The 18,435-nt window shown below is 38.6% G+C and overlaps 1 protein-coding gene across 1 annotated transcript in view; it reads right to left on the bottom strand.

The window, feature by feature from the left end:
- Positions 1–15,766: 15,766 nt before the first annotated feature.
- TPO (thyroid peroxidase) overlaps positions 15,767–18,435 on the bottom strand; it is a 55,440-nt gene continuing 52,771 nt past the window's right edge. Inside the window, 3 exon segments of the mRNA XM_063331137.1 lie at positions 15,767–15,811; positions 15,814–15,899; positions 16,590–16,721. Coding sequence (XP_063187207.1) covers positions 15,767–15,811; positions 15,814–15,899; positions 16,590–16,721 — 263 coding nt within the window.

Below are 18,435 nucleotides of genomic sequence, written 5' to 3'. Positions count from 1 at the left end.
CCCCATCACTTCTCTTCCCACTGGCCACCGAGGAAAGTTTCCTGTTTCCTTTTCTCTCTGTCTCTCTCCTTTTGATTTTATTTTTTCCCAAAGTAACTTTCACTGTTAGTGTTGATATACACCATGAGCTATGAGCTTCGCTCGTAAGTTTTTGTGCACCTGTGTCAGCATCCACTGTGCAATGACGACTCTTTCTGCAACTTTCTAATATATTTCTGCACCCACTTGTCTGTTCTTGCCTTGACTTTTAAAAAATAATTTTCTGCATCCCAAAGTCCACGTTCCTTAATTTATGCAGAGTTTAGTTGCCATCTGCCCTTTCATATGTGTGCTAAAACCCACAATGTTATCACAGACATCCTATCTAATACAGTTTCACTAGCTCCCTGCTTATTTTGGGATTCAACTCAGAGAGCAGTCCGCAAGAAGACTTGTACCCCAGTCAGCATGTAGCTCTGCTGACATCCCTAGTCTCCAAGGTTTATCTATAATCTTCCTTTCTGTGGTACCTCATGTGGAGGGAAAGAAGAAATCACCTGATGTCAAGTTCCTGGGCAAGGTTAAGTCTCATTTTATAGGCACGGGCCAGGTTGTCTCTGATACAGATTCAAGTATTTTACTTATTTTCAAAGGTATATTAAAACCAGAAAACAATAATTTGCCTAAAACTACAGAAAAAAATATTAGTAAAACATGTAAGAAAGTCCCAGTGCATCTTCAGGGCTTTTTATAACCACTTCCAAATTTTCTACTGCATCCATCTTCTACACCCTTACCCTGGAATTGGAAACTGGATCATTCTATGTGTATCTACACCAGTCTGTAAAACTGCCTACACTTATTTGTTAAAATATTGCTGGAGGTCCACTAAAAATCTTCCCCATAAGGAAAACTTGGATCAGGCATAGGATTTCAGTTCAGCAATATTTTCTATGACTTTTTGGGTTTAGGGGACATTGCACCCTACTGGCTAGATCAGCCAGTACGGTGGATTGAGATGTCTTCATCTCATGGCATTTCTTTTTGCAGCTTCCTTTTTCTGCATAGACTAACTCCATCTTTTAATATGTTCGACTGACCTGATCTGCTGACTGAATTTGCCCTGTTTAAAACAAACAAGGAAACACGCTGTACCTCTCAGACGGCCAATAAGGCGAGCAATTCAGCATGAATGAAAGCACATCTTCTGGGTCATATAACTAACTTTAAAGTAAAACCTAAAGAAATTATTGAGCAAAATTTGGAAAGAAAATAAATATGTTGTTTGGATCAGCTTTCAAACACTAAAAGAAAAGGAAGAATTACACAGAGTAGCTGCAATATTTCTGTGTTAGGACCCCAAAATATAAATGCATGCTGAATGCCTATGCCATCTAGTAGTGTGCTTCTCTGAATCACTGCCTAGAGATCCAGCTTCTGCCCTCTTCACTCTGTAGCAAGCATTGACATTTTATATTTCTCAACTATGGATTACAACCCACAGGTGGATAATAAAAGACAACCCAAAAGGGTTATCCCCAGTTAGCCCACAGTTACCAGTGTAACTTTTTGGGACAGTCATAAACTTCCAAGGTTGCAGGGTAAAATAGAACAGCTACAGTAGTAGTTATACTACTACTTTTTAATTTTCAGTAAATTTAAAGTTGCTAGGAAATGTCTAATTTGAAATAAAATGTTACCAGACAGAAAGGATTCGTAATTTTTAAATTGCTTTTAAAAAAGAAAAAAGTAGAATTGTGTCAAAAACTGGACATAAATATATAGATATATACACACACACATATACACAGGTATTCATGGACACCTACACTAGGTCTCTGTAGATTTTTCTCCGGCTGCAATCTACTGTAATTTAATCACAGAAAATACAATAGGAATTGCATTGGAAGCTGCAGATTTTGCAATGCAATTTGCAGGCTTAATTTGCCTTCATTTTAAAAGTATTTATTTATGTTTTTCCAAGCCAAAAAGTTGAATGTGCACAATGGATTCTCTGGACTTTGGTGAAACTTTGGAGAGCTGAATGTCACTGCTGGTAGATGGCTGTATAGTTCAACTTTCAGCCTTAGCTCTTTACAACCACTTCTGGCTATTTTTTATCAGTTAAGTAGGGCAGAGGAGATGCTTTTAAAATGCTCTTTTTAAAGTTATAATTCTGAGAATTTTTCTGTTTTTCATCTCCCTCCCGCAAATTGACAATTTTTTTGCCAAAGAACATGGGTACACACAGACGCGTGCACACACACACACACACACAGATCAGCTTTAACACTTTGCAGTCATTCTTCTTTTCAAAGTAATTTACTGTAAAACAAACAAACAAACAAAAAAATTTAGAAGTGGTAAACATAGCTTTCCTTATTCCTGACACTTAAGTAGTTCAGACAACATCCTTAAATAAAAATGTCTCCTTCTCAGTAGCTATTTGGGGGAGGGGGGAGGGAGAAAAAATAAAAAAGAAAAAAAAGAAAGAAGAAAAAGAAGGAAGAGAGAAAAGAAAAAAGGAGAGTTTAAATCCTGTGCACGTGTCTGTACCTACAGCAGCAGAATAATTATTAAATATAAAAAAGATGGTGGCAGTGCTATTTATCTCCACGCAGTGTGAATTTAGGGCAGGGATTTAACACAATATTATTAGAGAATGCTGACAGGGCATTGTTAATTCATCATCTGTACAATTCTCCTGCAGCAGGTTGGCTATTAAGCACGCTGCTCATAGAAATGGGTCAAACATGCAAATTAGCTCAGTAGAGGTGTTACATTTTTCCCTTTCCTCCGACTCCCTTATTGGAGATATACTTTCTACTCCGTACAGGGCTGTCTAAAGATTTAATCCCATGAAAAGTCCATTTATTATCACCACCTTTTTTTTTTTTTGAAAGGGAGGATAATGCAACAAACCCTCTCAGGTGTAGCATGCTTATGGGAAAATTATAAAAATGTACTTTAAAAATAGGTGTCACATAAGCAATTAATTTCATACATTAATCAGAACAGAATTAAAATCATATACATGGTCAAGGCCAGCTCATACTGCTAACTCAGCTTCGCTGGATATGCACTATGTGCAACCATGCCACAACTGTAACTGCATCAAGCCTGGTCTCGTGATTAGTGCAATCTCCTGGAACATGCTGGATGTAGCTGTGAGTCCTTTTAAAGTCTTGTTTTCTCCAGCCTGTAAACTATTATGGGGTAAGGGTCTATTTGCAAAGGAAAGGCAGATCCCAGCATTCATTCAAGAAAACTCACGTCAGGGACAGAATTGACAGAATCTAGGGTTTGGATCTTGGGTGTAAAAATACATTTGCCTTCAGACAGGAACTGAGGTTTCAGGGTTGCCTAGGCATGCTTCATGCTCAGTATTTCCAGACTGTCTAATTTTAGACAGTTGTCTGTGTGTGAGTGTGCGTGTGTGTATTCAGTGAGGGGAGCTGAATGCCATTCTGACACAACCCATTCACTGTGGAGGAAGCCTGGCTGCTTGTTCGCTCTACTTGATCTAGCCCTTGGGCTCCTATGTACTTCTATAAACACTGTCTGAAGAAAATAAAGCAAGTGTTTCCGTAGAAATGATCAACAGTAAGTATAGCTTCACTGTGGGAATAAGCACAGGAAATTCCAAAAGGTTGCATAAATTTCTGTTTTGTATGAAAGACAAATTAGGAGATCAAACTTTATTCAACAAACAACTTACCCATGAATGGCCTAGAGCTTTTCAAGAAATCAATTTTAAAACAAGGTCTGTTTTGCTTTTTTGGGTAGTACTTGAAGGAATGCTGCAGACAACATAGTCAGGAGAATGAGGGCAGAGCTGTGAAAAAAAGACCCTTGATTCAGGACAGGAGAGGAAAGGTAAATCCAGGGTGTAGCTAGCATTAACTTACTGTTCCAGTACTCTTCCTATTGTGCTTTATTAACATTACTAAAGTTTTAGGTATCATTTAAGATACTGGAGCTGCTGCAGAGACCAGAAGTCTGTTTAAAATATATATATATATATATACAAAAAAAAAAAAAAATATATATATATAAAATCTGTTTTGTTCTTTTCCTCATGGACAACAGAATAGCATCTTTATGAATATTAGGTGATTTTGCAAACAAGAATTGGGATGTGCACAAGAATGTAAGAATACAGTTCAGTCAGTGATGGATATGAGGAATAAAGAGTAGATCTGATATTGCTGGAGGCAAGAAAGCAGTTTGGGTGTCAAAAGCAGGGAAACAGAACCGGATTTCCACATGTTCAACAGTCCCATGTACGTCGTTAAACTGGGTGGCACCAAAGGATTATATTTCACATATTTAATAATCTTTCAGCTTCCTCATCACAAATTCTTATTAACAATGTATGTCTCCGTAGTACTTTTCAAAGTACTAAGCCCATTGCTGCTCCTAAATATCCAGTTTTCCAAGAATCTAATTCCTCCCTGCTAAAGCTGAAGAAGTCGTATTTTTTTGCTTTTCTAAAAACCAAAAAAACACTAATTCATAGCCTTTCTAGTGAAGAAAGACTGCTGTAATTACTTATAAACATAGTGACGTAAAAGAGTCCTACCGCTAGTTCATACCAGGCTAGCAGTCTCCAGAGCCTGCAGGAGAAGAAAGACTTTGTAGACATATAATTAATCATTTGTTAAATAAATTTCAGTCTTGCCTATTAGGTTTTTGTAGTGACAGGTTAATTAAATAACAAATTCTCTTAAACAATAATTTCTACCTATTTAAGATGTGTCAGGAATTAACTTCAGCTACAAACAGATTTCACAGGAGGTGTCTCAGCTGTTAAATGTCATGCAGTCTTTATTTTAACAGGGAGGAACCTCAAGTTGAAAAGGTAAAGAAGACTCCGTAAAGTAACGACAAAACCCACATTTGTTACAGAAAAATAAAATATCAATACGGCTCTAGCATTTGCACGCATTTTGAAACTGCTTTTGCTTGGGATCTCCTTTTAAGCTGGAGGTCCCCTGCTTGTCCCCATCCTGAGCTCTGCTGCAGGTGGTGTGCAGCAATGCCCATGACAGTCCACATCCTCTGTTGATGTGGAACATGAACCCCGCCTGCAGGCCCACTTCCCAGCCCAGCCTTGTCCCATCCCCAGTCCCCAGTCCCCAGGGGGATACTCCATGCCTGAGGCTGGGGCTGTCCTGGTGCCTCCCCAGCTGTCCTGTTCCCGGCTGGGATGGTGGAAAATGTCCTGGTTGCCAGGCCCTGCCCTGCTGCCATGGGGAGCCTCCACCACCCTCTGCAGCCAACCTCAAGGAGCCTCCAGCCCCCACCGTGCCCTGGCATAATTCATTAAGCTGAATATGGATATCTATGTTTTGTATGTCTACATTTGTGATGCTGAGACCTTATGGATTATTAACTTCATCCTCACGTATACAGCTAAAGTAAGTTAGAAGAAGTGTATCAGAAGAGCCTTATCCCAAAAGAGCCCATTTTCCCCAGAAGCCCATAAAGGGACCCTAACTTCAGCTACAGGCAGAAATCTAAAATCAAGTGGTGTAAATCCCATTGCCCATGTTTATCTGGTATGGGGAGTAGCAACATGTGTCAAAGTATATCATAGCTTGCAATATTGTGTTGCCAGAATGCAACACCTGTGAACTAAGCAAACTGGCAGACCAGATGCATAGAAAGAGAACTGTCCAACTTAAATCATGGAAATCTCAAAGGTTACACACACACGCATATATATATGGAAGTTTTGGTTCTATTATTGCAATACAAATTTGGAAGAAGAGTAGATATTATACCATTTGTAAAAAACTTCACAGCATCTCTTAAAAGCATTAGTGATGAAAACCTCAACTTCCCGTATCATAATTTTTCACATTTATCTTAAGCCAAATTGCTTATGATTTTGTTTTTATGCAGTGTGACTTCAACTGCAAGAAATCAAGGGCCATGTCTGCTGCAGGAAGATTTCTAAAGTTTCTGTGGGGAGAAGGACATACCTTATATGAGTTAGTTAAATTTCTTCTTCCTATTGTTGCCAGGCTTCTTTCACTGAAGGTATATATAATCATTTGGCTTTATGTTTAACATAAAGAGAATTGACACCGGAGTTTGCAATAATCCAAGTGTAAAATACCAGAAGAGGAAAACACAAGATCACTCTGTATAATATGCTCACTTGAACACCCCCACAGTACTTATCACAACTAAACAGACAGGTTCCCTTTATTGTCGAAGTGTAATATGTACCAGATAGAAGCCAGATATCACCAGCTCAGAAAGAGGTCATACAGAACAGCACTGCTTTGCACGGCAATGGCCCAAAGGCAGAATTTCTGTTCCATGGAAGAAAATGGCAGAATTTTACAGTGTGAGGCCTTGTTCTCATTCCACGAGAAATAACTTTATTTAATGAGTTTATTTGAATAATATGTCAGGCAGATATAATGGGAAAATTCATTCGGAAACCGTCAAAAATAGGTCAGAGATGATTATGAATAGCATCATTCTAAAATATAACAATTATTTAAACTCCTCCTGGTAAAATCTTATGTAACTGTCATTGTCACTTTGTCATATTTCTTGCATTTTAGCTGAAGTGAAGATTGAATTTATAGGAGAGAAGTAAGCACCAGTAACTATTCAGAGATATAGTCAGCAAGCTCTTTGTAGCCAGCAACAGCTTGGCTATCTTACCACCACCTCTGCCTCCAAAGCTCGCAAATTTTTGCAGTGGTCAACAGTCTACCCTACCCGCGTGGTATTCAGAGACCATTTGCAGCAGATCAGAATCGCCAATGTAAGTTTCTACATGGCGGAGTTAAAAACCTAAGGATATCGCAAGAACTATTCTAGCTGGAAAATGACCTAAAGCAGCTGAGAGCTTTGTTTTTTTCCAAAAATTTGCTTACAGAACGGAAAATGGTAAAAAAAAAAAAAAACATAAAAGAAAAAAAGTTACAAATGCTGATATTTTGTTTTTGTCAAAGAAGTTAATGTTCTTTAAATCCTTTCCAGATGACATCTTGGTTACTTGTCATCTTCGTGAAAAATACCAGAAATTCCCTGAAGCATTACGGGATACATAAACTTTGAACCACAGCTCTAAATCTCTCTGTTCACACAAAGGATCATGGGATTTTAATGACACAAATGGGTCAGTACCTTTGATCTATAGCTCACCGAGTAGGGCACTAACCTCACCCCATGCTTGTTTACCTTTATTGGTATTTGGCTGTATAAAGAGAGGTAGTGTCAATTATTCTTCATTTTAGGAGCTCAAAAAGAAAAGGAAATAGAAGACTCTTATAACATGTTCTGTTTTACCTCAAGCCAGGACACACTCCTTGTGTTCTTCAAAACACAATGTTCATCCTTTCCCTTGTGGCCAAATCTCATTCAACAATCAAAGCAGCGAAGTGATAATAAATTACAATTAATATAGTTAGCCTAAGAAACCATGAGTGGAAATAAAGGATGCAGCCGTGTAAATGATAAGAAAGCAGGTGCATGAAACACCCAAAAGGAGAATGGGAAGAGCATGATAGTCCTGACGGAGCACCGGCTGCCTAGCACTTTGCAAGCGCTGCACTGGCAGCTTGACAACGTTGCTCTGCAAAGACACGGTGTCTGAAATCACAGCTCTAACTCTGACCGTGTGATAGAGTGCAGTCGTCACGCTGGGGAAATGGTCAGCACACACACCTTTGGCTTCTCACTGGCCTTTCAGCACGAGTTCAGACCCGTGGTTTGGACTTTTTTCCCTGGAAGTTCTTGCCTCTGAGTTAACCCTAGGTTAACAAGGTCAGCTTGGAGGTTGTCTATGCCATGTGCAGAGACTTGGGATTCACATTTACATAGGTGCCAGCACCTGGGCTGACAGATATTCCGAAAGCCCATCACAACAAATCTATTCTGCTGTGTCAAGTGCCAGAGTATCTTTTGCCTTTTTCGCTCTACCGTGCTGTCTTTCTGATGCAAACAGAAGCATGATCAAGTACAAACGGGCACATGGTGATAAAGTGACAAAGCTTTCCTGCAGGGTGGAATTTGTGCCCCTGCAGTGGTGGGTATGCAATGCGTCTTCAGCTGCCATCTGTATCCTAACAAAACTGGTTTGCTGTCTCGGGAGTGGGAAGGTATCCATCAGCTCGGCAGATGTGTATGCTTCCAGTGCCACGTAGCACCACTTAAAATAAAGGTGACCTTCCAACCTGGGAAGTCTGATCATCCGTTCATCTTGAATTTCACTATTCATAGGATGCAATCATGTGACTGACAGACTTCTGAAGAGAGGTACACCAAGGTCACTTGCAGCTTGTGAGCCAGGATGGGAAGAATAATAGTGAGAATGTTAATTCCTCATTAGCTTTCCCCCAAAAGCCCTACAAAAGATTTAAAAAGTGGATGATACTGGTAACATAGCTTTGTCATTGTCAAAGCTCTTAACTTACTATAAAAGTACAGAACTTTTCTTATGTATGATGAAATGCCAAAAGCAATTGCCATGAACACTCATAGAAATCATAATACAGTTTCAGTGTTTTTCATTGAAACAATCTAATGTCAGAAAAGAATATAATAGCTGCTAAACAGTGTAAAAACCAGCTCCTATTCTGCTTTAATTTAAGCACTTCATTTTGCTTTTACACATCTCAGTCTTTAGTGGAATAAAATTATGGTCTGAGTTTAGCACACAGTTAATTTGAAGAGCTGTAATCTTTTGCTTCAATCTACTTTCTCTACCTTCACCTGAATACAGCTCAGTTAAATATTTACAAGGACATGAATCCATCCACTGGAAAATAAAAAATTCGGATTGTCAAAAGATTATTTTTTTAAATACTTGAATAGCACGGAGTCTAGGGCTCCCATAGCAAAATTTTCTCAAATAAAGGCAGCATTTTTCTTATAGTTTTGACAAGTGTCAAAAGTCACGGTTATTGTCACCTCAAACCAGCTGGTTTTCTCACCCCTGCAGGGTGCGGTGCTGAGAGTGTCGGGTGACTTTGCAGACTAAGGCACCTGCTGTGATGAGTCACTACTTACAGCATTCTGCATTTTGCGGGCCAGCAAAGAAAGTTTGTCCAATACAATAATTCCAGCAAAGTCGAAAGAAGTATCATTTTCAGGATTTATGTTGCTTTGACATAGCACTAAAAGCATGCAAAAAGGTTAGAACATTTACCCAAAGGTTACAGTCTGTCACTGTCATAAAATTCTGAACTAAAATTAAAGCCAATTAAAATTAGGAGGCCAATGACAATGTTTTGGGTTGAATGACTGTAAGGAATCCTGAGACTAAATTCTTCTGTGCTGGAGTAAAATGCACTTTAAAACATAGGTCTTTCTAGTAATGCTTAGAGAGAACTACACACTGAAAAAAGGAATTCATGTAGGCTAAGATGTATACTCAGTTGAACTGTATTAAATTCTAACATTTTCACTAAAATTAAATTCTGGCACACTTTTATTTTTCCTAACTATGGAGATTGGCTTTGAAAATTAGAGCTCACAGTTTCCAAGTTCCCATTGGGAAAATGCACAATAAATAACTATACTGCCTATACAATAATTAAAATTTGAAAATAAAGGTGCACCGTGTTTCCGTAGAAAGATCAAAGAGCCTGAGTAGTACAGAAGTAGATCACAATTTTCTTACTATTATTTTGTAATTTTACCCATCATATTTTTCATATGCACATCTTTTATCTTCTGTCTAAACTCTAAGGTCTCTAAAGAATTAATCAAATGAGGGATTGGTGCAGATCTTGTCCTAATTGGACAGGGACCTCTTGCCACTATCCCAGTACAAATCAGTATTAGATACAGAAATCATGGGCTCTGAATGAATTTTATTTATATAAAAGTTGAGATAACAGGTTCTGCCTTGGACTTGCACAGGTAGAGGAACGAGAAAAAACTCAAAGCCCAAATAGACACTGATGCTCAGTAGCGCCCTCAGATTGGGCTAGTGACAAAATTTGCTGCCTCTCTAGATTACTTTTTGGCAAGAGCGGCTACTGGGCTTGCATGCTCCATGTCAGAGAGCATTCTTGCTGAGGGAACATGAGGTGTGGCCAAGCGTCTGCTGACTTTGCCCATTTCATCCATGTTTGTGGTAATGTCAAACAACAAGGAAGGAAAAGAGACATTCTAGCCTCAAGGCAAAGCTTACAGCAAGCTGGCTGAAGTTTATAGGAAGCCCAAACTCAACTTTGCATGGAATATGTAGAAATAAGGCACACTTTCCTGGTAGCAAGCTTTGGGAGTGTAACTTCAGGTGGGTTACAGTGCAGCCGTAGCCTGTCAGCTTAGGAGAAACCTTCCACTGTGTCTGGTGCACCTGCGGAAACAAAAATCACAATGGAACCTGGACGACCACTATGGAAAAGGAGGGAGAGAGGTGTCTCAAATACTTGAGTCCTTATTCAGGTTTTATTCAGTGCAGAATGCAAACTTCTTATGGTTTCAGGACTTCATTCCTTACAATGAGGCTATATAGTAATGAAATGCAATTCTAAAACTGTTTAACATCTGGGTTACTTATATACTACTTTTCTAAGACAGATATTTAGAGTTAGAGAAATGAAAGGTGAGAGCATGCACACCAACATACCGCCACTGTTGTTGACAATTTTTTCAGAGATTTCAAATAGGCTAGGTAAATAAACATCAGTTGATTGAAACTATTTGTGAGCACCTTTTCCCAAAACAGAGCATTTGAATCACATATTCACAAGAAACCATAAAGTCCATACCTAGAACAACAGACTACAGGCTCTCACCATCACTCTCTTTTTTTTTTTTTTTTAGCCAGATGAATCAAAGTGCCTCATTTTCATTCAGATTTACACTGATAATGTCCTTATTTCTTGTCAGCTACATCTTATTTCAGTAGTAGAGAGGAAACTGCCTCTTAATATTCAGTTCATTCGGTCTTTCAGAGACCTGTTATTGGAGTATTGTAGAGAAACCTGAAATGTGGCTGGCTCTGCATCTTCTCTCAAGTTATTTGGTCTTTGGGATTAACCAATCTGATCAAGCCAATGGGAGCAAAATTGCTTGGATTTTTTTATTTTTTTTTTCATATATACCATACAAACTGGCTAAACTGGCTATTGGTAAAGATTTATGGTCAGTTCTCAAGTTGTAATATTAAAATTCATCAATAATCTGATGAGAAAAATGGATATGGTATAATCTTAAAGCTAGAAGTTGTCACAAAAGCACAAGAGGAAAGCTACTGAAGTAACAACAGTAAATGCAATATCACCAGTTGACCAATTATTAGCAACAGTTGAATTAAACTGAGTAGGAGAGGAAAACCAAGTTTTTCCAGAGCAAGTTCCAGAATATTGAGACTAATGGAGACTAAAAGGGAGAACTTGCAAATGAAATAATTTCGCTTCCTAGCGAGTTGGATTTCATATCTTTAAAAAGTAAGAGAGGGACTGAATATATATAAATATTTATGTTGAAACAGGTGTTAGCACTGTGGGAAACAGCGTGGTAACATGAATGAATTTCTTCCCAGTTTGCAGTATGCAGCATTCGAGGTAATATTAACCTGCTCGCCAAGACTGCAGAAATAAATATGAGACTTCTTCACACTTACTTATACTGGTCTTTAATTTTAAACATATCAGCTTGTTAATGTTAATTCCTTTGGACTACATTTTGACACCTTTAATGATAGAATTAAATATTCCATTTGCCAAATAAGAGCTCAATGTTGTTCATTTTTGACCAAATATGGACAGGAGGAAGACTGAGGGCACTCACACGATAGGGTCTTATCCCTTTAATGCATAATGTATTCTTGTAGTGGCACTCAAAGGTCCCATTAAAGTTTCAGAAACGTAACACACTGGATAGATTTTTCATGGAATTGTCATGCAATTTAAAAAGTAAAGTCTGAACTGTATTAATCATTGAATTAGACAGAAGTTTCCCATGAGCACTTTAGAAAATTTTCATCCATCAATCCTGTAAGCACATGCTAATTTGCTGGTTGAAAGTATTTTTAATACAGCTTTTTCAAGATTTTAATGTCTTTTATATTTGTTGATTTTTTTTTTACAAATTGTGGCTAAGTACGTCTAAATTCCTTTTTAATTTGAGATCACATCAAAGAAAATAAGATTTCTAAAAGCAAGTTTATTTCCATTGTCCTGAGGGTAGGAACGTGTAATTATTTAATCACATGACATACTTGAACATAAAAAGTTTCTGCCCATTGGCTAAGCCTTCATAAATGATTAGTTTTAGCCTACTTCATCTGGGAAGCAAAACGTACACATTTTAAATACCTTCACTGTGGGTCAACATGACAGTTTTTTCTCATGATTCTTGCATGCACAGATGGAAAGTTGGAACTCTTATGTTAATTTTTTTTTTTAATTTCTAACACTTATACAAACCATGACCCAAGTGGTAAGGGCTGAGCAACTTTGATTTGAGGCAACTCAACGAAACTTCCTGAATAAAGTTACCCTATACAAGTTTCCATCTGAGTCAAAAACATTATCCAACCTTAGAAAAGAAAGCCTTGAGCCTACTGATGAATTCCATCAATAAAAGCAGGATTGAAGGTTATATAGATTTGCGGTATTGAATAGTTAGCATTACTAGAGCTCTTCAAAATTTTAAGAGCACTTTAGTTTTGAAGATTGAAATGCTCATAATAATATGAAGTGGTCTCATAATTTCCAATCACTCTATACTGCAGATCCCCAATTTCGTATTACTGCTAAATTTCAGCTGCTCATTTATTATAATCAATGTGTTGGTTTAGAAAACTGTTGCACTGCCTTTTCTACCACGGCTCAAAACCTCATTCTAAATATGCAGTGAAATTAGCTGGGCCTTATGAATGATGTCCTTAAAAATGCATAAAACAACAGACCAACAAACCAAGCCACCCACCGACCTTGATAAAAGCTTATTTTATCAGCTGAAGTAAAAACATGGAAAAGTTGTGTTATATAAATTTGTCATACATTTTTTTAATATGGAAACTAAATAAAGTAGAACACAGTTGACCGTTGGTAACATTCTCCTTTCACTTGTTAACACAAATATTTTTGGGAGCATCTACTATCAAGTAGCTAATTAACTGCTTACATTAAGATGAGAGAGACAGACTCTCTTCTCAGTAGTGCCCACTGACAGGAAAAGAGGCATTAGGCACAAACTAAAAAACATGAAACGCAAAAAATACTTTTTTACTGTGAAGGTGGCCAAACATTGGAACAGTTTTCCCAGAGAGCCTGTGGAGTCTCCATTCCTGGAGATGTTCAAAACCAGACAGGATACAGTCCTGGGCAACCTGCTGTAGCTGATCATGCTTAAACAGGGAGGTTTGACTAGTTGATCTCAAAAGGAGCCTTCCATGATGTGGAGTGCTGTGCCCAGTTCTGGGCTTCTCAGTGTAAAAGAGGCATGGATATACTGGAGACAGTCCAGTGAAGCACCACAAAGATGATAAGAGTCTAGAGCATCTCTCCTGTGAGGAAAGGCTGAGAGAGCTGGGACTGTTTAGCCTTGAGAAGAGAAGGTTCAGCGGGAAACTTATCAATGTATATCTGAAGGGCAGGTGCAAAAAGGACAGACCCAGGCACTTTTTCAGTAGTGTCCAGTGACAGGACAAGAAGCAATGGGCACAAACTGAAACACAGGAAGCGTCATCTGAAAGTCAGGAAACACTTTGTTACTTGGACGGTAACTGAGCACTGGTGCACTTTGCCCAGAGAAGTTGTGAAGTCTCCATTCTTGGAGATATTCAAAAGCCATCTGGACATGGTCCTGGGCAACTGGCTTTAGGTGGCCCTGCTTGAACAGAGAGATTGGGCAAGACGACCTCCAGAGTTCCCTTAAAACCTCAACCATTCTCTGACTCCATTTGTAAGTACCAGGTCCCCCATAGCACCTTTCATTGTTGTCTTTTTGATCATCTGTGTCAGGAAGCTGTCAATGCTCTCCAGAAATCTCCTAGACTACTTGTGCTCTTCTGTGTTGTCTTTCCAGGTTAAAGTGTGACTAAAGTTCCTCATGAACTGTTCGCAGGGCCTGTGAACTTGAGGTGTCTTCCAGTTGTTTGAAGAAGGCCTCACCTACTTCTTCCTGATGAGGAAGTCCATAGCACATACCCACTACAACAGCAACCTTATTGCTCTGCCCTCTAATCCTGACCTATAAATGATCCACTGAGTTCTGACCCATCCCAAGGCAGAGCCCCATGAACTCATGTTGCTCTCTCACAAAAAATGCAACATGCCCCCCTTGTCACTTTCTAGCTTTTCCTTCCTAAAGAGCCTGTATCCATCCATCCTGGCATTCAAGCTATGTGAGCTATCCCACCATGTTTCTGTGATCCCAGGGAGGTCATAGCCTTGTAACTGCACACAGGCTTATTCCTCCTGGCTGTTCCCCATGAATGCACATCTGGGTTACAGTTCACATGATGATAACACTGAAACTTGGGCTTAGCTTTAATTTCTTAGTATGTATGCCTTGGACACCACTTTTTTAGAAGGTTTCATGTTCAAACATTGCCCCTTGCCCGTGATCCTTAGCTTAGGGGCTCCCAGTGGACCAATACTGAGGTAAAGATTAGCTGCAATTACATCTTTGAAGCTAAGAAGAGGGATGATGTCTTTTAAAACTTTGTCAGTATGAATTATAACTAATATGTAATGGCTGACACACTGTGGTGGCTTAAAGAGTTGTTGACTGATTAATGCCACAATTTCAAATTGACCAGTTTAAAATGCATTTATGGCAGAGATACTGTAAAGCAAGGCTCATTATTTCTATAAGAGAATGCAAGAGAGACTCAGGTAATCACTTGCCAAATTTTGCCAGTAATTCGTCAATGGACACTTTCTTCCATAGCTTTAAACTGGAAGAGGAAGCAATGTGTGTCACATAGCAGAAACTGTTATGACTGACTCCAGAGATCCCACAAAGCAAACATTAGCATAACACGCAAGGATGAGTCCATGGAGATGACAAACTCCTCTAGCCATTGAGGTTTGAAGGAAGGTGCTAAACTTATATGCCAGATATTCACCAGTGGCCTGGGTGGCTGTACTTGCACCCATTTTCTTGAGTTGTCAGAAAGCCAATGAAGCTCTGAAAAGCACATTTGATTTGGTCTGGGGTAATGATCACTTGGCACAGTAGCACTGGTTGTAAGCACTTTCTGTTCCCTCCCTTGAAATATAAAATTCACCTTATATTTGGAGCTGCCTTACATTTGTGCCAGTGCAGTGTCCTCCAATAATCTGTCTTTTTTGCACTCAATACCAGTGAACTAATCTCTTTAAACTAATCTGAAGGTAGGTTTTTGTCTCTGGATTTAGAGCGGTAAATAAATGTGACCATGGTTGAATGGGTAAAGGAATAAACTGTAAATAAAGATAAGAAACACCTACAAATAAGGTAGGTGGTTTTTTTCTATTTTTCTGATATTTTAAAGGATGAAACTCTGAATGACTAACACCATTCCTTTTTAGTTTTATCCCAGGAGGACTTGACCCTGAGGATTTGCATTTGCTACAGTGAGAGAGATGTATGTCCTTCTGGCAACATTCACTGTTGAGAAGGTACTTCTGTTGGTGTGCCTGCCCAGAGGGATGTCAAGTGCTGCTATGTTAGTGTAGTCTCTCACTGCCCTTCGCTCCTGGACCTCTGGTCATCTCACTTAAGGTTTCATTTGAGGGATGAGGTCTCACTCAAGGAATATGCTCACGTGGTCCTGAACTACAACTGGAAAACTGACTGGATGTACATCATATCATTGAAGACATCTGTTTGTTTGCAAGAAGGTCGTTTTTTTTTTTTTCCTGGGGAATTATCATCCTGTGTTTTCTTTGTGCAATTAATAATAAGGGACAGTACAATGCCATGTGTCATAATCAAGGTATTTGCTGAAACGGGAAATAAGAAATGTGCCATCAGTGAGATTCAGTCTACTTGTGATTGCACAGCATACAGCACTGAATATGCAAGGTTTGAGCACTCTAAACTTTCTGTGCTTCCCTTGGGCACAGTTACAAAGTAGATATCTATCCACTTGAGTTTGGATTGCAGGTTTTTGTGGAGCTTTTGGCAGATCTAGGCACTCTTTCCCCAGAACTCAGCATCAGTAGGCAACTACACTCATACGCCCCACCTAAACCTTGAGAACCAATACAGCTTCCATGTATGCTGTAAAGCTGAAAAACAAGAAAATGCATAATTTATAAAAGCCCTAAAAGGGTTAACAGTTTTGGAGCATAATAGGTGGAACTTATTTGAGATTCAGATGCTGAATTTCGATACCAACTAGGAAAAACTGAGACAGATTTGATCCCCCCCTTCATATGCACTGTCAGGATATACTTAGCCATTTACATATGGTAGGAATGGAAAATGAAAAGCTTACTTCTGTATCTGTATTATTTTTTCAATACCTTCATTTTCTTTACAGAATCTGACCGCATCTTTATGTTCGTGACTGTGTAGAGGTTTTTTACGTATGTTAACAGCTATTCAATAAATCTCAATTTTATGATATTTACAGCATTGTAAAACAGAACAGAGAAATTTTTAATAGACAGGAGGTTCACAGGCATTACCAATGCATGTTCTTCCATCTTCTGCCAGCTTGTAAGGATCAGTACAGAGACATTTGTAGCTGCCTTTAGTGTTAATGCATTTAGCAGAGGGAGAGCATGGTGGATTAATTTGATTTTCACATTCATTGATGTCTGCAAAATGAATACACACTGATCAATAACCATTACAAATTACAGAGAGGGATTAATAACTTCTCATACACACTTTCTGCAAGTATTCATAAATGAAAGGTATTGTACACTTTCAGTGACACATAGATACTGTCAAAGATCCTCATTGTTACTATTTAAAGCATGAAGTTGGGAGTTTTTTGTTTTGATTTGATTTTTTTGCTTGTTTGGTTTTAAGCTGGAAATGAGGAAAAAAAGAAAACATTGTTTTGGTAATTCACCAAAAGCTACAAATGGCAATTGGTTGAATTTTCAAAAATACAGACTCTAAACTTGAGAGCTCTTCTCGCTTGCGTTTATGTTCTAAGACTTGTGTTCCCCTATAAACTTTTTCCATACTATGCTCTGTAGAGGTAGTGAAAATAATAACACTGACACAATTCTATACACTTCTAGCCATGATTTTGAGGAGCCAAGGATTCAGGTGAGCTTTGGATATAAAATTTGTAACAGTTATTTGTGATATCACTGGTTGTTTCTAGATGCCATATTAGTTCTGTAAAATGACAATATCCTGGCAGAATAATGAGCAGATGAAAAATTATCCATTGGAAAAGGTACATAAACATATTGTTCCTGAGTCCAATCAAGACCTTTCACTCTCACATTCTGATTAGGTGGTGAAATGGGGGTCAGTGTACTGTGCAGAAAAGAAAGTACTCAATGAGGGAAAGAATGGAGTCTTTTCTGTATTTCTGCATCTTTCTTCTTTCTGTGTAATATTTACTTGCAGGACTTGATTCAGTTGCCTAAAGATAGGTGTCCAGCACTGGTTTAGATAGTTTCCCATTAGTTCTGTGTAGTATTTGTCAGATTGTTCAATGCCTCTGACCCATGGTCCTGGGAAGCACTGCTAGCCCATGTATGGGCAAGTAGCTGAGCCTTCAGTGTCTTCCCTTTTTGGTTATATACCTGTCCTTTCTTTCCCTACCCTACCACAATGTTTGATCTGCTACTTCAGTCTTAATAGCTCTTTTTGATCAGTATTAGAAACTGACCCTGTAGGAATGACTTAGTTTAGCACTGTTGCTCAGACCATTTAGGGAATTCTCTCACTGGAAATAGGATCAAGCCTGATCCTCTCTTAAATTTTAATACAAAGCAGTAGCTGTGTCCAAAGCTAGCCATCAACTGAGACAGTCAAAAGATTAACCATGCAAGGAATAATCTTAAACTTCAGAAACCTTAAGAAACACTAACTCTCATAAGCAGGAAACTAATCTGTTGTTCAGGATGAAGATTCCTGAGTAAGTATTACTCCCTCAAGACTATGTTTTGGGTTAACTCCCACTGGCTTCATCATCATCTGGGCAGGAAAACCTGCACTGGTTTTGCCTGCACTGTAATTAAAATATGTTATTTCAGCTTTTGTAGATCCATAGTCATGAATCTGTTAACTACCTAACTCTTTTTTTCCATCACCAAATAGCGCAAGTCAGTTCTTGCCAGTCTATCCTACTACTGAAAGAGAGAAGCACTTTATTAAAGCAAAGTAAACAGAGTTATCTATCAAGAGTAAGATAACACTTAATATAAAGGAAGGTAGCATAGTCTAGCACTAAATGACTTCCTGAATCAATAGAAATGATTTCTGTCAAAGCCAAAGTTAGTAAGCAGGAATTAACAGCTCTCAGATTCTTATGCTTTTGCCAGCAGGCCACTCTGTCTTTTCCAG

Source organism: Chroicocephalus ridibundus, chromosome 3 (assembly GCF_963924245.1).
Source record: "Chroicocephalus ridibundus chromosome 3, bChrRid1.1, whole genome shotgun sequence".
Lineage (NCBI taxonomy): Eukaryota > Metazoa > Chordata > Aves > Charadriiformes > Laridae > Chroicocephalus > Chroicocephalus ridibundus.
Note: the sequence above shows the minus strand (reverse complement) of the source record. Positions and strands in the feature narration are given on the sequence as shown.